General features: G+C 33.4%; 1 protein-coding gene across 1 annotated transcript in view; it reads left to right on the plus strand.

Moving 5' to 3' along the window:
* Nucleotides 1-25576, plus strand: part of LOC132733747 (C2 domain-containing protein 3-like) — a 39784-nt gene that overhangs the window by 880 nt on the left and 13328 nt on the right. The window contains exons 2-31 of the mRNA XM_060720426.1: nt 1802-1985; nt 2308-2591; nt 4212-4381; nt 4617-4791; nt 5105-5315; nt 5734-5863; nt 6357-6545; nt 6995-7292; nt 7824-8031; nt 8851-8966; nt 9497-9615; nt 10405-10566; nt 11058-11289; nt 11836-11996; nt 12709-12835; nt 13248-13372; nt 13904-14005; nt 14278-14364; nt 15019-15123; nt 15449-15528; nt 16112-16170; nt 17251-17400; nt 17861-17989; nt 19119-19213; nt 20334-20522; nt 21674-21763; nt 22409-22694; nt 23218-23346; nt 23831-24067; nt 24625-24765. Coding sequence (XP_060576409.1) covers nt 1802-1985; nt 2308-2591; nt 4212-4381; nt 4617-4791; nt 5105-5315; nt 5734-5863; nt 6357-6545; nt 6995-7292; nt 7824-8031; nt 8851-8966; nt 9497-9615; nt 10405-10566; nt 11058-11289; nt 11836-11996; nt 12709-12835; nt 13248-13372; nt 13904-14005; nt 14278-14364; nt 15019-15123; nt 15449-15528; nt 16112-16170; nt 17251-17400; nt 17861-17989; nt 19119-19213; nt 20334-20522; nt 21674-21763; nt 22409-22694; nt 23218-23346; nt 23831-24067; nt 24625-24765 — 4770 coding nt within the window. The remainder of the gene's footprint in view (nt 1-1801; nt 1986-2307; nt 2592-4211; nt 4382-4616; nt 4792-5104; nt 5316-5733; nt 5864-6356; nt 6546-6994; nt 7293-7823; nt 8032-8850; nt 8967-9496; nt 9616-10404; nt 10567-11057; nt 11290-11835; nt 11997-12708; nt 12836-13247; nt 13373-13903; nt 14006-14277; nt 14365-15018; nt 15124-15448; nt 15529-16111; nt 16171-17250; nt 17401-17860; nt 17990-19118; nt 19214-20333; nt 20523-21673; nt 21764-22408; nt 22695-23217; nt 23347-23830; nt 24068-24624; nt 24766-25576) is intronic.

The raw sequence follows: 25576 nt of genomic DNA on the forward strand, positions 1-25576 counted from the left end.
TGTTTACTTCATATCATAAGCTTCTAATTAATTGCAGGTGGTCACTATTCAAATGAATGAATGAGTCAATCATAATTATCACCTAATTAATCGGTATCCTTAACATACTCACTGATTGATAATAATAGCCCATAACAATATATATTTCAAAACATTGTTTGACACTAAAGGTATTAAAGTCAGAAATACAGTGAGATATACGCAATCGGTTATCTTTACTCGCAATTTTACTGATAAGAAAAGCCTGTCTGCTGCTAATTCGTAAACTATCAATAGGTGTTTTACAAATAATTACAATAAATAATGATAACACAAACCTAAATATTAATAATTGAAAAGTGGGCCGAGTTGACCCGTGCCGAGTTGGAATAGGGCCGAGCTGACTCGGGGGCCGAGTACGTTTTAAGGCCGAGCTGACCCGAATTCGTAGTGAAGTACCCTCTGTCAATGAAAATTGAGGGTTCATTTCAAAATACACCCATTTACAGTCTCCATTTGAACTAATTAAATAACCGAGGTATATTGAGTAAAAAAGTAAGAGTTGTTTTCCTTATCTTCGTGTAAAATTGATATCTCTTATGCTAAAACAAGGCAAATTTTGCTGTTTTTAAACCGCTAGTTTGTTGCGATTTAATGTCTGATTTTTAAATTGATTACACCAGTGTAAAGCTTGTGATCTGAGCTTTGTCTCAGTATATACTTTAACACATCTTTCAACACTAAAAATATTTAAATCAACTGTTAAACCTATCACAAGTCAGACCATTTTACATACAATTTATACAGTGAGATACACAACAGGTTATCTTTGCTCGCAAAACTACTGTTAAGAAAAGCCTGTCATCTGTAGTTCAGAAACTGTCAATCAGTGTTTTGGGGGCGAACACAGAAGTTCAAACATGTTTTTATGCTAATTTATGTAACAAAAAACATATTTTTCTCCAGCTCAATGTGTCATGGTTAGAGCTGTAGTCAATTGTCATGATTAGAGCTGTCGTCGATAGAGACAATATCAATGTATGGTTGATATTTTTCTGTCGATCAATATTTGATACACATTAGTAAATATTGATAATTTTGGTTAATTATTTTAATGTCTATAAATTAAGAAAATTCGACCAAAATATAAACAAAAGCAGGTGGCCATGTCTAACCACAAGCTGTTGTTACATGCCAATGGACACATTTCATAGCAGTGATAACAAAATTTATATAACATTAATAAACAGGACACAACATAATTGTATGAACAGAACATATATTTTACAAGGTATGGAAGTGAATTATATACAAGCAATAAGGAGTATATGTGATATAGATATATATCGGGGTATCGCTGATATTTCAATTTGTCATCCAATATCGATGTATCGTCAATATGCTTTGCTATGAATCAATGACAGCTCTAATCATGATATTAATGAACAGGTGTTCTACCCACTACATAGGCACAGACTCATTACTTGAGGTTGTAATCTAGCAATTTAGCTGACATTACAATCACTGATCTTCTGTTCAGTTCATATGTTCATTAATAAGTTCTGTTGCAGTCATTTTATATTTCATCAGTACATGCAACACTGTCATATATCTATATAGTTCCTTGCAAAGACTCCCCTACCTGGTATGATGCCAATTTTGCTTTCCTTGTTAATTTTGTTTTGCATCATGTCGCTAGAACTCTGTGATTATAACTCAAAAGATAAAGAGGATTGGCTTAAAAGATATTGAATCCTTCTGTTTTGATACTTAAACGAATTTTCAATACAAATTATGAAATATAACTTTTCCTTTTCCATAGAGAATTCTTGGCATCAAGAAGATGTGCAAGTCAACACTGGACTACCTCCGCAAGTTGAGGGTCAGCTGAGATGCTTTTGTAGAGTATCTGTCACTCAGATAACATGGGATGTCCCAAACACCCCAGATGTCACATATGTCAACCTAAAATGGTGGGGTGAACCAGGAAATGGAATTATGTTTAGGTACGCTTTCTAAAACATTTCATTCATTTTCAGGTTGAGACAATATTTCTATAAATGACACCTTCGAAAATGTTTTCTTACTTTAAACATTATCACGCTTTAGGAATATAAAAGAATTGAGGTGCTGTTTGAAATAGTTTGTGATTGTATGTAATAATGAAAGTAAAAAAAATCATTTTCAGACAACACTGTATACAGTGTGAATTTCATACTTTGTCTTATTCTGTAAAATCCGAAAACCAGGCTTTTTAAAGATAATACTGATAATATTGAATCATTTGAAATGTAACAGTTTTGAATATTTTTTGTTTTGCTTATACAGGCCTGTAGATCTTAAATGCGGTAGTGCAGGACAGGCAAAGACCACAGCCAGGTTTCCAGTACGATCTGGTCCTAAACAGTTCACAGCTTACTTGGCTGATATGTCCAGCCTAGTTCTAGATGTTCTGAGTGGTCCAATGCAAGTCCCTATTGGGAATGTCGAAGTTCCTAGTATAGGAGAGTTAGCACCAAATAGACCTATAAATGGACTGTACCCAATAATCTCACCTACGGAGGAGAAGATAGGAGAACTCCATGTATCTCTTGTTTTAGAATCTCTAATGGGTAAGTCTTTGAAATTACTTTTTATAGGCGCATATTTCGGGGATACTTATTACTTTGTTTTTGCAACAACCCATGACTTTTGAAGTTGGGAAGTTTTAGAAAGTTGAAAATATAACAGTTTCATTCTACCTATATAATAGAACTCTTTTATTTGGCAGATGATAAATTAATACACGTTTATGAATGGTGTCTTTCATAAAAAAAACACACCAAAAACACAATATATTTCTGCCTTAAAGGGGCAACATTCGCTGCCGCGGCAGCGAGTATTTGTGGGTGTGACTAATCAGTGATGTAAAACTGTCTGTTATAAACCATGAGCTAAAAATAGAATGCAGTGTTAACCTGCAGAGAGAATGTAAACAAAACAGCATATTTTACACAGGAGAGGTTTAATGGATGTTTTATATAACTCACAGATTAATCAGATTAATTAAAAGACATTATCAAGCCATCTTGTCCAGATATTATTTTTGAAGTCAGTTGTTTTTCATCAAGTCAGACAACTATGTCCAAATCCAAAAGATGTGCCTTACATGGGACATTTCTTTTAAGAAAAACTGCTAAAAATGATCTTGACAGGAATTTAAAATATTTTTAAACTATTAATATATAAAAATTTTATACAAATGATAAACATTTGTGAAATGTAATTTTGACTACAAGATATTTACAACAAAATATAGTGTAAATGAAATATACCTGGAAGTTACTTTTACTGTTTTCATGAAGTTTAAACCATTTAAATACAAGTTGAATCAGTACTTTGAAATTCAAAAAAAATCATAGATTAATGGATTATTGTAAATTTGTTGGATATAAATACTTTTTGATAAAGTAAGATCAGTAAAAGTTATTGTTTTTTCTTATCATGTATTCAGCATTAGAATGTGTCGTCTGCTGAAAATCTCCCTCCCTGAAATATATATCGTCTGCTACAAATCTCTCTCACTGAAATAAACACTGCCACGTGCATCTGTTTACTACTGAAGGTTCATGACCTGTAATGATCAGTTGGCTCCTCCCATTGAAATTCAAATTTCAAATTTGACAGCCAGTATTTTTTTCCAGAAACACACTTAACAAAGTTTTATTTTGAATAATTTTGGTCAATCTATATCAAGAATATCTATGCCTACATACATGCCAAGTGTTGTTTAAATGCATTTGGTAATTAATCTTAAATCTTTGAAAAAGGGTCCCTGAAGTGAAGCATGCATAAAATTAATAAGAAACCTGCCCTAGCGCCATCTGCTGGCTTTTATAGTCCAGTTGGGCCTTTAAAGTTGGTGATAAACTGGTTTTGGAAATTCTTAACATTTTTATTTATATAGATTAAACTGGAAATTTTCAACATTTTTCGCCATTAGAAAGGTTCCTATATACAGCCTTTATTTTATGCAGAAAAAGTCACTTTGTATTCTTGTGTAAATTTGCCGAAATGTGAAAAGTATATAGTTACTATAGTATCATTGTATTGATTTTGAAATGCATAGCATGGTATTTTGATTTTGCATGTATTAAAAGGCAATGGAGATTTTATTTTAGAATTTCTGTTGATTCATTTACATTTGTATATTGTTTAGTGTTAAATCATGCCTATGGTATTGTTTTTTGTAGCTTCCTATGACAGTACAGGGTCTATACCTACCACAGATGTTAGTATGGAAACTTATACATCTCATGTAACCCAAGAGTCCACATACCCGAAACAGTCCCGCCCCACTCCACACACTGATCAACCACAAAAGCCGATGGAAGATCCATTTATATCACCAGCTTCACATCAGGTATTCTTTTTTTTATTCTTTGGTTATTTATTTTGGTTGGGATTTCACACCTGCAAATTACTACAATGTAAATGTCATAGGCAACTTTCCAGATGTGCTGGTGGGTGAAGGCCTTAGGTGCAAGTAATTCAATTTTTTTTCAGGCATAAGCAGGCAGTATCCTCTTAATATGCTTTATACACTGACTAGGTAATGTATTGACTCTTAATTAATATTTTGTTTTGAATATTTGTAGAATGTTGAAACTAGATTTCAAAATGGCTATACGGAAGATTTGCGACAACATTTACGTTACGAGGCTGATCCGGCTGAACGTCGTTTCAAACAGATGGATAATGGCAGTGCCGTTGCTATAACAACTAATGGTGATGTCATCAAAACTAGTAGTGGAGAGTCACTTCAAAGCAGACGTAAGAAATATTTCAAATGGTCTCAACCGTTTTTAGGGAAATTTATGACATCTACTCCTTGTTTAAAAGACTGGTCTCTTTTACAAGTTGATAGCAAAGTACAATGACAGTATGAGCCCCAAATTGCATGCATTTTCACTGAAACTGAAATTTTTATCAGATTAAATTTTTACAATGAAAAATGTACATGTATCATGATTTTTAACTGAAATGAAAAGGGTCAGAACACACAGATCTGAATTTGTGTCTTCAGACTTGAGCCTACTTTAGAAATTGAAGAAGTTGCTTATGAATAGTTTTTTGTACCCAACAGAAAATGTGCGGGGAGAAGACCCCCAACAGAGACAAGCAGACGGTGACCTGTTGTCAGTTCTGTTGGATCGAGGGAACAAATTACGAGAACAAATGATCATATCTTCACTAGAATCCAAGTCAAAAGCTGGGAACCATGAACAGATGGAACCAGCTTCTATTCAACCAATCAGAGGTTTACCTGATAGGAGGGAAGTTGACATGTCTTTAAGGTAAATTTTTATATTTATGTTTGCAGTTTCATTACACAAATTCTTAAAACAATCTATTTCGCTCTTGCTTAGTATACAACAAAAGAAGAGCCCAATGGCAGCTATATAGAGCCCAACTCACTGACATATCTAAATCATCGAATACTCTTTAAGAATTGGCTCTTCAAATGTTTTGTTTAAAATTTCAAAACCTTTGCAATTTATAGTGGACTGATCCAAATATTAAAGATGGCGAGTCCATTACAAAAAAAAATCAGTCAGAAAATAGTTAAGTTTGTTGCATGATAAGAATGTTCTAGTCAAATGTCCTAGAATCTGCCTGATAAGTTGACATTGTAGTGTATTCTTTATTTTTGTAAGCATGGCTGTTTATCTATAATTAAAAATATTTTTTTAATGATTTTAAATGTACATATAGAAGTACAGATGGTAGTTTCCTACATGAGATATTGAGAGCAGAGAAGTTGTATGGAGGTGGAGAAGAAGTTGATCTAGAGGATGCTGCAGTTGATCTTGTGTTTGGTGACCAACTGACGGATGATATTAGAGTGAGTATATTTTAGCCAACTAGCTACTGATTTAACTGTACATGAATTAATGTGTACATACATATTTGTTTTATGTACAAATACTGATATGTTTAATATACATATACTGTTTTGCTTACTGGAAATGTACTTATTTGTTTATTGTACAAGTAACAATTTGTTTAATATACATAATTATACTGATTTGTTTATTGTATGTGTACTTATTTTATTAAATATATATGTACTGTATTGATTAAATGTACATGTATATAAACTAATTAGTTACAAGTACAAGCATTGATTTGTTTAATATACATGTACATTTACATAATTTAACTGATTTGTTAAAGCAGCAAGCAGCCAGAATTATATATATTTTCTATAAGAAAAATTTTAATTGTTCAAATTTGTGAAAAGCGTTTTTCAGAACTAAACCTAGTACAATGCATTATTTTACTCTCCTATATTAACTACGCAGAAAATAATGAGTGTCTGTTTTTAATTTATTCAGTTATTTGGGCGTGGCAGTCCCAATCAGAGTTTATCAGATGATGATATTATTAGTGACCAGGAGGATCCTGTACACAGCGAGTCAATCCTAAATGAATTATTTTATAAGAACCCCGCCTCAGAGGAGGAGCTTAGTGGAGATGACAGGAGGAAAACGCCCAACAAACACTTGGATGATGAGGCTAATATGGTATGGTCTATTTGTCAGCTTTTCTACCGGCACATCACTTAAAATATAATTTAAGCTCTCAAGATAAAATATAATCACAAGTAGCACTTTTCCTTTTTCCTGTTAAAAAAATTCTCAATTCATTGTGTTGAGAATAATCAGGTTTCAGCGGAGTGTTTTTCGGTGTTGTTGTTCTTGGCTGATAGGGGTAATGATAGAATAATAGAGTAATCAGGGTTTTTATTATTTAACAGATTGGCGATGCATATGATCAGTTGAAATGCTGTTAAAATTGGTTGTATTTTCCGCCTGTAGATTTAAATATCCCCCTTGACCCTTACCCAAATCTGTTGTTTTTGTTGGCACATCTGATGCCTCAGATAAAAATGATTATCCTGTGAAAACTACAATTTCCTCTAGTTAAATAACATTGTCAAGGTGAGATGTTAAATATACTCTCTTTATTTCAGCGCCCACCCTCCAGAAGTTCTTCTGTTTCAAGCTTAAATCTGGCATTCCCACCAGATCCAGCTCCAAAAAAGACATCAAAAGCAAAGACCCCTCCAAGAACCCCAAAGCGTAAATCCAGAGTAAAATTACGTCGAAAAGGTAGCAAGAAAAGGAAGTCATCAAGGTCAAGGTCTAGGGCAAGTGCCAGTGATTGTAGTGATAGTGAGGCATTAAGTACTGCTAGCACTCCGAGGTCAGAGTCGTCGCGGGTTTCCTTTGATATGATACCATCAGATATTGATGAGCCGCCAGAACAAGGTAAATTTTTTAATAATTACAATGTTATCTTGAAAAAAAAGAGTATGTTTTCGAACAATTAATCATGTCCCAAACATTTTAAAAGAACTGTTGTTGTTGTTTTTTTTCAGCAGCTAAGATTAATTAATTATGTAATAGTCAACTATATTTTATAATATTTGATAAAAGCCAATTATGGAGAACCTGATTCAAAAGAACCTAAACCAATTGAAAATACTCAATAATAGTGAAATACATTTGGTATTTGACCAATGAAAGTTTTAGAAAAACATTTCTATTTTGCCATTATCGGGTTTTTAAGACAGATTTAGCTTTGTGTATATTTTTTGGGGTTTAAGAATGAGAATTGTTTCTTATTATTTATTTTAATGATTAGATTATATATTTTGGGATTAAATACAAACTGTTTATAACTGATTGAAGGCTCACAGATGATTCAACATCTTTCAGTATCTGTTAAGTCTACAAAAGGTGTGTTATTAAAAACTTATATAAGACTTTTTGATAATTAATGTCTTTTATAATTTACAGAAGTAGCAAGGCACAAGAAGAACAACAAAGTTGATGGATTGAGTGTTGAACGTTTGACGTTGTTAGGTCGTGTTCATGTTGCCAGGGTTACAATAGATCAGTTAATACTGACAGTGCATGACCTTGACTCTTCCAGCAGTAAACCGAAACCAAAGACAAAATACGGCATTAGACCACCAAAACCATCTCCTAAAGCAAAGAAATCATGGTCAGTTATTTAAGTGTTTATCTGTGTACATGGAAGATTACATGTTAGGTATATGCCCTATCTAACTAAGTGTAACGATAAGTTTAATGTGGGTACATAGGAATCACCTTTCAGTTGGCTTGGACAATAGATTTGTTGAAATCTTATTCTCTGGTTCATGACTCAATAACTTTACAACACTTTACAAGAACTTGTGACTGTGCCTTAAATTTTAAGATATTGATAATTAAAGTGTGATGATCAAGATGTGTAACTCTTGTCTGATCCTATTTTTTGAATTGTCTCCCTTTTTGTCAGTAGTAATTCTGTTGCATTGAGTATTTGCTAAATTTGTGTAATGGGCTTTCAATTGGAACAGTCCATCGTACATGTTTGGAGTTTTTATAGCCAACTGTATAGAAACAGATATATTGATTGGTCTATGTCTGTATTGGTTGCAAAGGCATGTCAATATTGCAGGTAGCATTTACGGTGTTCAGAAATTGGTGGTAACAGCAACTTTCGATAAACCTTTACCGCACTGAATATCCTGCATATTTAGTTGACAAGGAATGCAATGTTAGACATATCGGGTGTGTAGGTATGCACCTTGCATGGACTACTACCTTTGGATTGCGTTAAGGTTGATGGACTTGAGTCTGACTTTAGTATGGGTCAAAGAGGCTAAAAAAAGATTTTTTATGTTCCCTCATAGTTAACTGTGTCAAAGAGACATAATGGAGCATCCATTGATGTCACCTACATGTATGTTTATTTATTGTAACTTCTCATTACAGTTTAAATAGCAAGTAATTTTGATTGTGTTTCAAAAAATTTCAGTACATATTTTATCGAGTACCAGTTCCCAGTTGTTGCTACCTCAAGAGATAAATACTCGCCTAACGCCATGGCAACTGAAGTGATGAGGGTTGTGTCGAGAAATGTGAAAAATGGAGGTAAGTTATTAATATATTCATGTAAATTTTACTCATAAATTTTTGAAATATCCCCCAGAGGTTTTTCTTGAAAATGTATGCAAGGATCTGTTGCCATGATACACTTTATTTCTTTTGTTTGAATCCTTGCTAATAATATCCTTTTTTCTTTATTTTGAAAAAAATTGACATGAATCAGAAAAAAATTAAAATGGACATTAAGTAAAGGTTAAAGTTTATTAGTACGTATTTTCAAAATTAAAATGGTCAGACGCCTTACAGCCACGCGACCAATTTAACTTTGTTAATACGTACTAATAAATTTTAACAAGCTTAATGTTTTAAATTATTTTTATAAACAGTTGATTTACTTGACTGATTAACAGTTACGATTCATTTGAAATACTGCAATCCTATTGGACAAAAAATAATTTCAAACACTAACATTGATTTAAAGAACAAAAAAAAGTGAAAAAAATAAAGAAAGAAAATATTATATTGCAGATAATTGCTTGTAAATAAAATAATTGTATGTTGTTGTTATTTTTCAGTGGTAACATTTAATCATCGTTCTGTATTTCCTGTGATGTTTGATGGATCAGCTGTTGAGAAATGGTGGAAGTCTGCACTCGTGTTTAAACTTTACTCTAGAACGGCTGGGCAGAAAGTGGTAGGTTTAAACTTACCTGTTGTATGATTTTTAATCACTTGCAGAATGATTTTCCAGTTTGCCATTAAAAACATCTGTGGACTGGCTGAGAATGAAATTGCCTTGGTTTTTACTAAACTCTTCACAGTGATTACCTCCCTTGGCAGATTGTGTCTGTACTGATAAGGGGAGACCACTGTGTAGGAGATTGGGCTATTACTAGTACTGTAGAGGATTATTTAAAATACAAATCTAAATTTTTTATCTTCAGAGTGGCTAGAGATGTGTGATTTTCTTTTATTATTTTTAAGTAAGTTGAGCCTCTGACACTATGCTTGAATTACAAAAGAAAACTGTTTGAAAATAATTGTAAAATGATTAGGAAGATTCTTAGAGGAATGTGTAATTGACTGTTTTACACAGATAGTTTCAAAGTAGTTCATCACAAAAGTTATTTAACATTTACCCTGCCGAATTTCTCTAATGGACTTGTCCTTATGTGACTTTGGGACTATTCTTTGTGTGGATGAGATATTCAGGCTGTTAAAATAATAAAAGCAAACAACATAATATTGTCAGATCTGCTGACTGACGTGGCTCGTGATTAATGTCATTAATGGACTTGTCTAGCTTAAATTTTGGAACATACTATTATATTTTTAGGAAATCAAGATGAAAATTGAAAGTTGGTCACATGACATTATAGAGCCTGTTAGGTCTGCAGGGATGTGAAAGCCTGTCTGACTATATTGATGACTTTAGGCTAAGCTGTGGAAGGGTTAACTAAAAAAATTTTTTTTTATCTTTCAGCCATCACTCATTGGAAGTTGCGGTATTCCTCTTAAATCAATTTTGAAGTCTGAGAGTCTGTATATATCAAAGGATATGGAGGTACGACAGTCAGACAAAGCTGGTAATGTCTCGTTGAATGGTTCTAAACATGGCGCTGATGGAATGTTGGGGGCTTTGAAGGTGATTATCATAATTTTATTTTTTCAAGAATTAATCCAAATTTGTATTGAATTGTTTTGTGTTGGTTTTTTTCTCTCAGTACATTACAAACTTGTCTTATTCAAAGAAAAGGTTGAGCTTATATGACCACTGAGTCATCGTTGTTGTTCTGGTGCAAACACTTTAACATAGCCTATTATTCAAACATTTAAAAGTAATAAGAAACCTGGAATACTTGCTTCTTATGACAAGCTGCAATTGTAAAACATGGGGCGTAAGTCTGAAAGCTATATTTTTGAGGTTATGCCCCTTTTTAACTTTTTTTAGAGAATTAGTTTTCCATAGTCATGTCTCTTATCATTTGAGCATTTACACCTTCTTTGACTATGTGAAAAATTGCAGTACTGTAGAATACCTAATAAAACTTTTTCAGCCAAATTTGTGGATCTTCCAAAGCACAAGAAATTCATATTGCAAAAGAAATTTATTATAAATTAATTTTTTTTCTTCAGATTATTGTTGAACTAGCTTCTGACAGTAAAGAGTTTCCAACTCAGTTGGCAAGAACCAAGCTGGCAGAGATGACAGGAAAAGCTAAAATAGTTCCTATATCTCAGACCCCGCCTCCACCATCACAGATCCCGCCTCCTCCTTTACAGCCCCTCCTTCAGGCTCCTAAACCACCAGTCCCTCCAGTGCAGCAGAAAGTCAGTGAACCAGAAAGAGGTTTTCCAAGGGGTAGAGGTAAAGATATTTTTGTTCTTATCAAGTGAACAATTTCCTTTTAATTAAATGATTAGAGATTAAGATTTTCTTTAAAAGAAATCCTGTTATTATTTCTATATTCATTTCTTGGAAAACATACGGAAAGCTGAGAGACGGACCACATTTAGTTGTCTTTCATCACTTAAAAACTGACAATTTGTTCTAATTGCAAAGTTCTTAAAATGTTAGTTTAAGATACTAGGAGATTAAAGCTGTTAAAAATAAAACTGTTAAAAATTAATAACAATAAAAATAGTTTCATCCTAGCTTGCTAATGTCACCAGTATAAAGTCATTCCTGCCAACACAATCCATACAGTCTGACCATTCTGTATAATGTTGACTGATTAATTATAGCAAAATCCTTAAAATTAACAATGTGTTGTTCCATATTCAAAGAAAGTCAAGTCTACTTTACATATTTAGCATGGTCAGGTTACATCAAGAGATGTCCAAATGATCCAATAATTCAATGATATTGTGAAGCATACTGAAGCTGATGTATAATTATTTCAATGTTTCGTAGAAGGAAGAAGTAGGTCAAGATCACCAGCCAATAAAGTGTCAGCAAACTATGAAGCCTCGCCTCTTGAAGGTCTGTCAGTCCCGCCTCCTGTATCAGTTCAACATTATCAAGGAGATCAAGTGATTTTAAACTATCCCAGCATGCAACAGGAAATGGGAGAGGTAGGTGTCTATTTATAAACATGTTGCGCAATACTCACAATGATATGTGTATTTACCCCTTTTGATTTGGATAAACAATAATTTTTAAATTATGTGTGTCCATGTAATATCGCAGGTAACAGACCGTTTAAAATATACCTGATAAAATGAGACGTTAACTGTTGCAAGCAGGCACCAACATGTAAACATTGAAAGAATAAAATGCTATGTTGAATTGAATATTATTCTTGGTTGCATTTTATTTTTAGATTGTAAATGAAAAAAGATAAAAAAATAGAAGTGAAAAAAAAATATGTGAAAGTTTATACAAACTTGTTTTAGTTTGATTTGTGTCTGAAGCTTTTTGAAATACTCTCGAACCCATTCTTGGAACCAACCAGTACTAAGCAATAAGTGTAAAGTTTCTTACTCAAGGAAACAATGGCTTATCCCTTGAGGTGTTTGAACCAACATGGCCAGTAATCTTTAGATTACTAGTTGGAGGTGTTGACCACTCAGCCATGCCGCCACATGTGAATGTTTGAAAATGGCATTGGCTGAAATGTTATTATAAAGAGTTTGAATTGAAAGGATATCCAAATTAATCATTAAGAACTTAAAATATAGACCCAAATTTCTTTTACAATTTTTGATTAATGAAGTACATCATGTAGTATATTACATGATATTTATATTAATATATCAGTGATTTGGACTAAACTGTTTTGTTCAGGTAATGACGCTTCATGCATTGTTGATGATACCAGATGGTAAAGGAATTACAACTCAGGGTATTCCATCTCTTATGTCAGCCAAGAGACATCCAGTCTTCCAGCCACCTAGTGCCCTATCTGCTCCAGGTTTGTCACCTTCAAAAAAAGTCTTGATTATAGAATGTTTGCTACAGTTTTCATGTAGACATTAAAACAGAATGAAAATCAAATTCAAGGGCACATAACTCAAACACAAGTTATCCAATTTTTGCTTCAAATATTTTTTTATCATGCAAAATTTGAATAAATAAAATGACCTTGAAGGCTAAATGAAAGAACTTTTTTATTTTTGTAGTAACGTTTATCTTTAGAATTATGAATGATTCCATTAAAATACATCATTATTATAATGATTTTGCTCTTCATGTATACAAGAGTTCAGATAGAAAGCTAAATAAATAAACTTTATAGCCATTTGTCTGAACTAAAAATTCATGTATTTAAGTTATTTTTTATGCTGAATACTTTATTCACATAATGAAATCTTTTTGTTTTTCAGGTGTTCGGGCAAGAGACATGTGTGTTCGCAACACATACCTAGTGTGTAAGATGTTTTGGTGTGATGAGGCTGTACATAGTGCTGTGTGCTGGGGTACTAGTGAACCCCAGTTCAAATTTCAGCAGGTATAGTAAAATTTATGTGGCAATTATTATATTATGGTGTTGTATGTTTATATATTCTTTCATGGATGCAATCAATAAAATTAATGGGACACAGTGTTAAATCTCAGTGTCTGAAGGGACCTCATTAAACCTTAAACATCAACAGCAAGCTTATTATCCAAACTGGGAGCATTTCTATATAATTGAGGGAAGTATGTAGCCGAAGGGTTAAAGTTTGTGACTTCAAACCACTTGCCCCTTTCTACTGTTTGTTTCAATTTCGACTTGACTTTGGATTCTTTCATGTGAGTAAGCTATCCGGCAAGCTTATGGAACATATGTGGTTCTACTCAGGTGCCAAATTGTGCCTAATATAATGCACGGAAGGCCACCTGAAGTCTTCTTGCACCAGTAAAGCTGGAAAGTTACATATGACCTATACTGTGTTGGTGTGACAAACAACCCAAACAAATAAAAAATATATGCAATTTTGTATGCTATAGAACGATTTTCAAGAAGGTTATACATTATTATAATGTCTTACATTTTCAGGTTGCCCCTGTGTTAATGTCTCAATCCTTACTTGAACGTTTGAAGAATAATTTTATGATTGTTGAAGTATGGGATAAGAAAACTTCGGCTGACAATGATAAGGTTTGTAACTCTTGTTAAATAAAGTCATAAAATGTATGACATTTATCTTTAGTTTGGTCAGTTGAATAATAGTAAGTCTATTGCATTTACCTTGGTATCAACATAACACTTTGTTTTGAAATTTTGCTTGCAACATCTTGCTGCACAGCTTTTTATCTTATAAACTATGAAAGATATTTGCTTGAAAATACAAACTTATCAGGGTTATTAAATTTTGTATGTTTTTTGCATCAAGCAAAAGACATTGATGGTATTTTATTGTACATTTTCAGCTTGTTGGAATTGTGAAGTTGAGTCTACACCAGTTTTATATGTCATTCAGAGACAAAAGAATAGCTTCAGCATTGCTCAAATCTCAAGTAAGTCTAACAGTATTAATTATTGTCTTTTTGATAAGTTTAAGCAGCTTTATCTACCCTGTTTAATAAATCATCACATTGTTAAGTTGACATAAGTCTTAAGCTCTTCTGGTGCCTCTCTGTACATAATTTCAGGCACAAATGGGCACCAGAATAGAATCACTTACTTTTGTAAGCTTGCTTGAAATGTATTGTTATCACCTTTTCGAAGACATCTTACAATCATCACAGTCGTATTGACATTGTAAAAATGATAAAAAGCATTCCCAGCTTGACTTGTGGAAGAAGACTACCTGTGCCTCTCTGAGCACTGGTTCAGGCATGTATATACACCTGACTTAAATGACCGATCTTTTGTAAGTTAGCGGGATAGCTTCCTCACATGAAAGAATCAAAGAGTGATAGAAACTTTCTATGGGTTTTCATTATTAACCGATTGGTGATCCATATCATGAGTTAAAATTGGTTATATTTTTAGCCTGTTGTTTAAAATAACCCCCTTGACCTAATGAGGTTAATTTTTGTCGGCTCATCTGTTGCATCAGATAAAAAATGAAAACTCTTGAGTATATATAACTGGTATAGTTTTCCTACTTCCATATTTCTATTTATAGCAACACATGTTTCTATTTATAGCATTATTTCTATTTATAGTATCCTGTGATAGCAGTGGAGAATTCACTGCCAGTTGTTGATGTGTTTAGTGGCTCACAGTTTGGTCAACTTAATGTTCTTCTTGCCATGGGATCAGCAGAACAGGTAGACTTTTAATGTTGATTTTTATATACATAAAATATTTGGTATGAAAAGAAGCAGCAGTTCAGTTGTTGTTGTTTTTTTTGTTCATATAAAATGAATTACCAGTAAATGTAGAAATTTTCATTTTGCAAACTTCAATCTGTTTTCTAAGAATGACCTTACTGATGTAAGTTTTTACCTAATGTAATTTTATATGAAAAATAGGTTCTGTATTATTCATTGATTTAATGATAAAATCAAAGCAGAAAAAAGGATAGATATATAAAAAAGGAAAACAAAGAAGAAGAAAAATGGCTGGAAATAAGATGATTTTTTTTCCGTACAGGTGGCGCACCTTGTCAGGATGAAATCTGATGGAATGTCAGCTGTATCGGCACCCGAACGACCACAACATTATCTTGAAAGGTAATTGTTTGAAAAATGTCCTTATCTTTAACCTGCCGAATTTGTGTAATGGATTTGTCCAGCTTCCATTTTTGGATTTGTCCATTATTGATTATGGGGATGTCAAGATGAAAAATGAAAAGTTAGTAGGCAATACAGAGTTTGGTCAGCCTGCACAGATGTGAAGACTTTAAAAATGATATCCCTTAAAGTTTAAAATGAACTGTTCCAAAATGAAAGCATGAAATGAGCTAAGTGATATTCATGAAAGGGAGGAAGATTTCTGTTATCAAATATGTGAACTGAAATCTATTCAATTTGTTTATAAGCAACTGTATCTATCTGAAATAAAGCTGCGAGGTTATCTGGTGATAATATTTTTTTATTTTGAAAATTGAGATTTGGTGTATTCATTCCTCATAAGTATCATTATAACTCTAAATGTGGCAACATAAATGCTACAAAGTTTTTTAGGAAGATTGAATGTAATATTTACACAATATTGCTTTCAAATTAGAATGTGCAAGAACGCCTGAATGTGACGACATTTTTTAACTGACAATTTTTGTTCATTTTTACCCACATTTTTGTCATTTTTTTACAGACAAGATTTATTGCATCATAGAGATACAATACCAGCCCAAATAGGTACAGAGTCTGTCGGTAAGTAAAGTGTATCCATAAATTTTTCGGTAAATTACATGTACAGTCAAACGTGTATTAAGCGACCGGGCAAGGGAAACACCAAAAACGGTCGCTTAATGAAACGGTCTCTTAAGACAGTCAGCATGATATAAAAGTCAAAATTTATAAATGACATTTTTATTCGATGGGATTGTTTTTCAAATTCATTTTTATATAAATGTTGAATAATAAGTACGCTCCGATAATCTAAACGGATGCAAATGTAAAAATAACGTTCTGATATTTATTGACAAAACAGTTTTGATCCATTACGTACATGTTTGACATTTTTTCCAGAATTTTTTAACTTCTCCGTTGTTTTTCCTTGTCTCCAACACGAAAACCCTATTATTGAAGATGTTTACTGCTGTGCATTTTTTTCATTTGAAATAAACAAACTACATCTATTTGTTACGATTAATTTAATGGCTGATCAAGTTCAAGGTCAATTCAATGCAGTCTAAATGTCAACAAGCGAAGCGTATACACCATCTCAGTATGGGCGGAGCGTTGCATTGTTTATCCGATATTATTGGATAATACACGTCACGCGTATACTTAACTTCATTTGCATACGCTAAAACGGTATGGGAAATAGAGTTTTTCACACGTTTATTGTTGTGTTTTGATTGCTGACACTTGTGACATAACGAGGTGGCGTTGTCTAAAAACACAATTACTTAACAGGTAAAAGTGGTCGTTTAATGAAAAGATTGATGTCAATTAGGTGACTAATTAGCGGTCGCTGGTCGCGTTGAGCAAAAGTCGCTTAATACATTAAAGATATAGAGAGAAAATGATCGGGGGGAATTTAAAGTGGTCGTTTAAGACAAAAGTCGCTTAATACACGTGGTCGCATGGGCAAGTTAGACTGTATATACTTGGTGGTTGCCCTTCCGACTAAAAATTTTGGCACATTAATTTGGCACATTAATTTATATCATAAGATGTTTAAAAAATATTTCAAAATCAAGATTAAGAGAGCTGAAAATATTGATTTTGTCAAAAGAATAAAGCACAAATGTTATATACATTAAAAAATTAATATTGCTATTTCAGTGGAGCATATATTTGAGATAGTGATCGAAGGAGTACGAGGTTTGAGCTTGTTTGAGAACATGATCTGGGGCGAGGCAGATTGTTTCGTCCAGTACAACTTCCCAGCCCAGCAACAGAACAACCCACCAGGCACCCCAGTTATACGGCATGGTAAGGATTTTATGATGATTTATTATTGTCAGATACATACAATTTAGAAATATTTTGGGTAAATAAAAAGTTACTAATTCATTGGTAAAAAGCATTTTACGTGGAATTGTCTACTCCAGTCACTTCCTTTGACATTCTCATTGTTACTGTCTCTGTTACTTGAGTTACCACAACTGACATTTTTTTACATCTGACATTTAAATCTGACATTTAAATCTGACATTTACACACATATGAATTTAATTACCTCCCTTGAAATCTATAAAGTCCAGAATATGACTTTTGTTACATCACCTTAGATACTCAAAGTCTCAAATTTGGCCTTAACTACCTCTTCAGAAATGCTTTTTTAAGCATCTCTTTATTTTCCAGTTAAAATGACATTCTTTATCACCTCTAAAAAGTGGTTCAGCTCCAGATTGTCTATTTATTTTGATAAAATGCTGTGTTTTTTTTGCAGCTGTACCTACTATGAAAGCTTTCCGAACTGCCACAACATTGTGTATAGCTGATCCAACATTCCATGATGTAACTAGACATAGAATATTACTACCACAGGGTACTCCTGTACAGAGAGAACTGCTCACAGGTAAATTTGAAAAAAAAAAATTATGACTGGTTTTGTATTATAACAGGCAAAATGGGCACATGATTATATTTGTGAATATTGGCTTGATATTTTGGTAATTTGGAATACAAAATCTTTGAAATTTGCGTTAGGGCGAGACTGCATGGAGATATGTTGAGTGAAATTTTGAATGTGTTAGGCTAAGTAAGGATATGTTGAGTGAAATCTGGGGTGGGCGAGACTGCAAAGGGATATGCTGAGTAAAATTTGGGATTAACGAGACTGTGTATGGATATGTTGAATGAAATTTGGGATGGGTTAGACTGTGTAGGGTTATGTTAAGTGAAATTTGAGATGGGTGAGGCTGCCTTTGCATATTTTGAGTGAAATTTGGGATGGGTTAGACTGTGTAGGGTTATGTTAAGTGAAATTTGAGATGGGTGAGGCTGCCTTTGCATATTTTGAGTGAAATTTGGGATGGGCGAGACTGCCTATGGATATGTTGAGATAAATTTGGGATGGGCGAGGCTGCCTTTGCATATTTTGAGTGAAATTTGGGATGGGCAATGCTGTCTATGGATATGTTGAGTGACATTTGGGATGGGTGAGTCTGCATAGGGACTGCATGATATAGTGATAAAATTCCTAGACTGTTGAATTATACCAAAGGAAACAAACACCCATATATGTAACACAACTTGACCATTATACTCAAGGCCATAGGGAACTGATTTTAATCACTTCTGAAATATAGGATAATATGCATTCATATGAGAAACTGGTGATTAAGATAAATGTTAAATAATTCCCTGTTTTGTGACAAAGAATAGGGGTATCTGTAGCCAAGTGGTTAATATTGAGAAAATTAACTTGGTCCCAACCTCACTGCAGAGGAGGATTTTTAATTTTTTTTTCATGTGAGAAAGCTATCTATCTATATGTTTTTTTTGAAAAAAAAAAATAGAAAGAAATTGACAGTGTATATGTAGAAACTTTGTCATAGGTATGATTGGTCTTCCTCCACCAGTAAAGCTTCCTATACTGCATTGGTGCAACGTAAAATCCAACAAATAAAAAAAATAAAATAAGTAATGGTATGATTAGATGTTTGACGTATTTTATTACAATATTTTATGTCATATTTTCACAGCATGTGCTAATACTGGCAGTGGCTCTGGAGGTCTACCATTCGAGCTGTGGTGTAGATATTATCATCCTAATGTAAGAGACCAGTGTATTGCCAAGGTAGGTTTTTTTTTTGATAATTCACTGTTCAACAATGTGTTAATAGAAAGTTTATTATTAGGTTAACTTGATTTTTATTACCAGCTTAAAATATTTTTGCCTAAACTTTTAACTTAATTGAATTAACCTTGACATAATTGATAGTTTAATTTAATTAATTTATTTAGCAACTTAATTTTTGAGTAAACTTAATTGTTGGCTAAATAAAACTTCATAATTTTGACTAAGTTTTATGAGTTGCTTAATTTAATTATTGGCTGAACTGACCGAGGTTGATTAACTTAAAGCCTTAATGATTCTTTTTTTTTGGCTCACCTGTCACAAAGTGACAGGGTGAGCTTTTGTAATCGCTTTTCGTCCGGTGTCCGTCCGGCGTCCATCCGTCGTCCGTCCGTAAACTTTTACTTTAAATGACATCTCCTCATAAACCACTAAGCCGATTTATCTCCTCATAAACCACTAAGCCGATTTCATCCAAACTTCACAGGAATGTTCCTTTGGTGGTCACCTTTAAAAATTGTTCAAAGAATTTAATTCCATGCAGAACTCTGGTTGCCATGGCAACCGAAAGAAAAAACTTTAAATATCTTCTTTTAAAAAACAATAAGAGCTAGAGCTTAGATATTTGGCATGAAACATCTTCTAGTGAGTGTCTACCAAGTTTGTTCAAATAAAAGCCCTTGGGTCAAAATTGGCCCCGCCCCGGGGGGTCATTGATTTTCCCTATATGCATATAGTAAAAACTTATAAAAATCTTCTTTTAAAGAACCCAAAGAGCTAGAGCTAAGATATTTAGCATGAAACATGTTCTAATGGGTGTCTACCAAGTTTGTGCAAATAAAAGCCCTTGGGTTAAGTTGGGGGGGGGGTGGGGGGCTATATACAGGTGAGCGACCTCGGGGCCATCATGGCCCTCTTGTTTTTTAAATAATCTTTCAAGGTTTAATTTATTTTATCACTCAAAATATGCTGGTTCCTGAAAAGACTTTGCTTATCATATGTTTATTGATCTAAATAGCTTTGATTTTTGTTCGGGGATTTACCATGTGTGAGGATTATGTGTATAAATAAACTATCGCTCAATGAGTTATATGTTTACATATGTTCTATATTATTTTAGGCAAGTCTACCTCTAGCGAAGCTGTGTGCAATGATAACTATGCAGAAACGTGGAGAACCCTCTGTGCAGACGTTCTCATTCCCTCTGACTCATGTACAAAGTGACCATGATTCAGATAAACAGAAATCCAAGACCATGGATGCTGGACTCATGGACATCACTGTCCATTATAAAAATCAAGTCATGCAGGTATTATAATTAAAGAATCTTACAATGGGTAACTCTTTGGGATGCTTTTACTACATATCCAATATTCTAATCGCTGGTAATTGTTTAAGTTGGTAAGCAAGCTTTGCTGAGTTATTGCATAACAGTTACCTGAGACTCCTGGGGCCGAGGTAATAAAGAAAGATTGTATTTTCAAATTTAGATCTCGGGCATTTGATTGGTCATAAACAGGCACAGAGTGTGAATTGACCAATGAAAATCCTGAGATTCAAACTTGATTTCAGGAAAAGGTTTTATTACCTTGGGACCTGCATATCCTGACTCACTCCAGTAGCTAGTGTTTGTTTCCTTTTTGTTTCATATTTCTTAAATTATTGTTTGAAAAGCAATGGAAAGTAATACTTTTTCATATACATACATGTAGTTCTATCACCTAAAAATCTTAAAAAATTTGAATTTTCCACTGGCGTCTAGTTGTAATTTTATTTTTGAATTTAAGTTCTGCTAAGTATTGGCTGTTTGTATTACATATTGCAGTGATTTCATTTGTTTTTCATTTTTAGCTCGACTATTCGATAAGAATAAGTAGAGCTATTGTAGTCACCCGAGCGTCGGCGTAACCACTTATGTTAAAGTTTTTGTAATACCTCAAATATTTTCAAAGTCTATTGACATATGGCTTTGAAACTTTGCACACTTGTTTACCATCATGACCCCAACCTGTAGACAGGAGGAGGTAACTCTATCAAGCATGTTGACAGAATTATGCCCCTTTTTCGACTTAGAATTTACGTTAAAGTTTTTGTAATACCTCAAATATTTTTAAAGTACATTGACAAATAGCTTTGAAACATGTTGAAATTTTATACTCTTCTTTGAGAGCATAATAGGACTCCCTCCAATTCCTATAACTGTAATATGGATTTAAAGAAAAAATTTGCCTTTTTCTTTACTTAGAAAAATTTTACCTTTTTATCAAGGTTTTTTTTTTTACTATCAAGCACTAAGAATAGTCGAGCGTTGCTGTCCTACCGACAGCTCTTGTTTTTGAATGTCTTGTTTTTGTCCTTTGTAGCATTGTTCTGTTATTTCATACTTCATCAAGTTTTTGCCTTTTTTCTGATATATAAAAAAACATGATTATAGGAAGGAACAATGTTTTGTGTTTACAGACAGAAACAGGTTCTGCAGCGGCCAATAAAAACCTTACTGGAGCCCAAGTGTGTATCTCAGTGGGAGTTATTCGGGCATGTGGACTTAAGGTAAGTTTTCTCTCTTAAATTCCTTTTTTTCTCCCCCTGTCGATTTAAGGGAAGTGATGAATAAGTGCTTAAAGTGTCTGCCTCTCAACCCAGGGATCTTGGATTTAAACCCTTCAGTGATCATGATAATGTTTTCTTCATGTGACCCAAGTTCTGGTTAGTTGCAGGAAGTGGAATTAAGAATAGTAAAAAAAATTAGCTTCACCAATGGTGCTAGAATAAATATATTTAAATTAAAATTGATTACTTTTATTGTCAGGAAGTAAGGATTGTAGGGAAAATATATAGGGAGTTTTATATGATGAGATAAGTAGTCACACAGATGAGTAAGCTCAATTCTTGGATAACAATCGGAGATTTAATATTATGTATTTCAAAATACAAACTGTTAAAACTACTTTTGTCACAGTCACAACACATTTATAAGAATGCACATATGATATTGGGATTACTCATACCAATTGCCCATGATTATAATATGCTGGCTTTGTGTCATAGTCTTTTAGTTGTATTTTCAATCAATGTTCCGTGTAAAAAGCTTTATTTGATTTTTTTTTGCTGAATTTTAGGTAGCAGCCGAGAGTGTATTTTCAATCAATATTCTGTGTAAAAGGCTTAATTTGATTGTTTTTTGCTGAATTTTAGGCAGCAGCAGAGAGTGCTGCGTATTTATATCAGGGAATGCAGTATTCAGCAGAGGTTGGTGTAAATGCTTACGTTCGTTGTAAACTGTCGTTCCTCGGTGCCGATGGTGAGAGGATTACCCGCACCGTCGCCAGGTCTTTTTCCCCGGAGTTCTCACACTTTATGGACTTCCCATGCCCTCTGTTGTGGACGGAGGCTAGCTCTGATGCTCTATGTCTGGCTGAGATCCTGGAGACGGCAGAAGCCACCTTCGAAGTCTGGCATCAAGTCCCAGGAATGTCATCTGGTATATATACATTTTAATAATTTAAAGAAAAATGAAATATACTAATTAAGACATAAAATCTATTTTTAGAACAAATTACGTGATTTTAGTATACCAGAGTTTTATACGTTAGACAATGATTTCTTTATAGTCTGATATTTTATAACCCTGATGAAGACTCATGAGAGTTGAAACATCGGTTATCATCATTAAATAGAAACCTTAAAACTTATCCTGTGTTGATTGTTTGTTCCACTTTTATTAATGTTCTTAGTAATTAAGACAATGTTTAAATAAATTCTATAAAAACATGGTCCACTAGTTGTCTGAATTTTATATTTTTATGTACCTTAATTATATTTTATATTCTTTAAATAAAGACTTACTAAAAAGGGCTTTCTTTTCTTTTTCTATATTACTATGATAATGAGTTCTTATACCAATGGAGATATTGATATTTTTAAACAAAGTTGTCTCAATGACTTGTAGAAATTAAGATATTTCTTGATTGTGCCATAGTTGTTTCACTTGAATGCTTTCACAGATTTGGATAGACAGTTAAATGCGTTGACAGCTGATGGTGTGTCAGGACGTCAGATTGTTGAGAAAACGTCAGATGTTTTAATCGGCTCTACAACACTGACTTTGGTCAATTTGCTGTTACAGCGAACAGGTATGTAGAAAAATATTCAGGTATTATAGTTTGCTGTGAGAGCCGTTGAAACAAAATTATCTAGGTTGCTGATTACTTACTAAAGGTATATTTCACAAGTGATGCAGCCATGAGTGAAATTTGAACTTTTGGTGTTCACGAGGTTATATATTATTTGATCTTACACTGAACATAACAAATTATCTTTCCATTATATGCAAAGAAAAGTATAAAATGACATTTGAACCTAATACTAAATGAAAAGGGTGCCAAATGTTAATACAACATGACGTCATCTACAACATCATGTTATTAAGTTGATTCCCAGTACTGTGCACATTTGATTGAAACATCGTAAGGGGCTTAAATTCAGAACAGTGAAATTATCAAATTGATAATTTCACTGTTTCAAACAGTGAAAATATCAGTTTTATATTTCACTGATATATTTCTATAAAGCACCAAAATGCATGTAATAAAAAACATCTTTGTTTTTAATTTTAAGGTATAAATGGCTGGTACCCTGTAAATATCCCAGTATCAGCCTGGAACCAGGAACAGCAAGATGAGAACCAGAGCAAATCTGGTCAGAGTGGAGGTTTGCAGAGAGTGGGTGGGGGACTAGAAGTGTCAATAAAGTTTGCCCATCATGAAGACCGAGAAAGAGTTATACATGCAGCTAGAGGTGTTGGTTGGTCGCCAGTTAACCTTGATATAGAACAAGATGACTGGGAAAGTGAAGGTAAGAAATAATAAAAGTTTGGTTGTATGTTTTTATCTGGCCAAGAGGTTAAGGTCACTGGTTTCCAATTGCTTGTTCCATTCATATATGAGATTACTTCTGAACTAGCATACAAAATGTTTGTAATAATAGAAAATTAAGACAAAGCAATAGCCAGTAATACTGGATTAAATGAAACCTTAGTTAAAAAAAATAATGAAAAAATTATAAAAAAGACATGTAATTTGAAAATTAACTTCAAGAGACTTAAAAGTTTCTTTTCTTGAAATACATGTATCAGTACTGTGTTTTTATCTAGATATTGTCTTCAATAAAAATACCATTCCATAGGTAAGAAACCTTTGAAAATTGTGTAAAGAAGAGATTTTATTGTGGCATAAGATACTTGAACACACTGGCACTCTCCTGCTGATACGATCAGCAGGACTGCCTCGCCCTTATAATTAGATAGTAATGCAGAAGAAAAAGTATACTCAAAACCAAACTACATATTGATCATGTGAACTCCGTGCATAATTCATATCATTGTTTGATTTATATCATATCTCTGTTAACAGATGAGGACAGCAATAGATATCATCATATCAACATCACCATAGATCATGTCAACTTTCCAGTACAGAATGCCCTTATAGCTGGACAGAACACTCTCGATAAAACTGCCAAGTGCTATGTGAGATACAAGTTTTATGATAAAGGTATGAGTGTCACTTTTCTATATGTACCAGCCCCTCCCTTAACCAAAAATATAAAAATTTACCATTGGCACCAGTATAGAGCCAGACCATCCATGCATTTTAACTAGGCTCTACACTGTTCATGCTGTTGAGTGACTAACTTAAAATTTTCATCTTGACATCACCAAGATGTATAATGGACAATTTCAAAAATAGAAACTGGTGATGTCCATTTCAAGAAACTCACTAGGTTAAGGACTAGTGTTTGATTTTGATTTGTCTGTGCTATCAATATAGAGCCAGAGTGCATTACTATGCCTCTCAAATGGTATTTTGTCATTTTATTCTTATTGTTTTTGTCTATTTTCTATCATTGACTACATTTACATGGCTGTATATTCTTACCTGATCAATTCTTACCTGATCAATTCTTACCTGATCAAATGCTGTTTTCTTGACTTTGAAATCCCTCTAACTTGGCAGTGGGCCTCTTAACCTAGGGATCATGGATTCAAGCCCTATTTGGTTTATACATAATTTATTCAAGCTATAAGCTTATAGACACAATTTCAAATCCGTTCCTGGAACCAACCAGTACTGAGCAATGAGTTTAATATTTGTTGCTCAAGGAAACAACGACTTGCCCCTGACGAGGTTTGAACCCATGCAGCTAGCGATCATTAGATTACTAGTCAGACACGTTAACCACTTGGCCATGCCGCCACTCTATTTGGATGACAACCTTGTTTTTCTCATGTGACAATGGGTATGGGTTAGTGAACATAGTTCTCAGCAGACTTAATAAGTTTCAGCTCAATTGAGCTTAAAATAT

The sequence above is a fragment of the Ruditapes philippinarum genome, unplaced genomic scaffold (genome assembly GCF_026571515.1).
Source record: "Ruditapes philippinarum isolate M1 unplaced genomic scaffold, ASM2657151v2 ctg2384_1_1_1_1, whole genome shotgun sequence".
In the NCBI taxonomy this organism is placed as follows: Eukaryota; Metazoa; Mollusca; class Bivalvia; order Venerida; family Veneridae; genus Ruditapes; species Ruditapes philippinarum.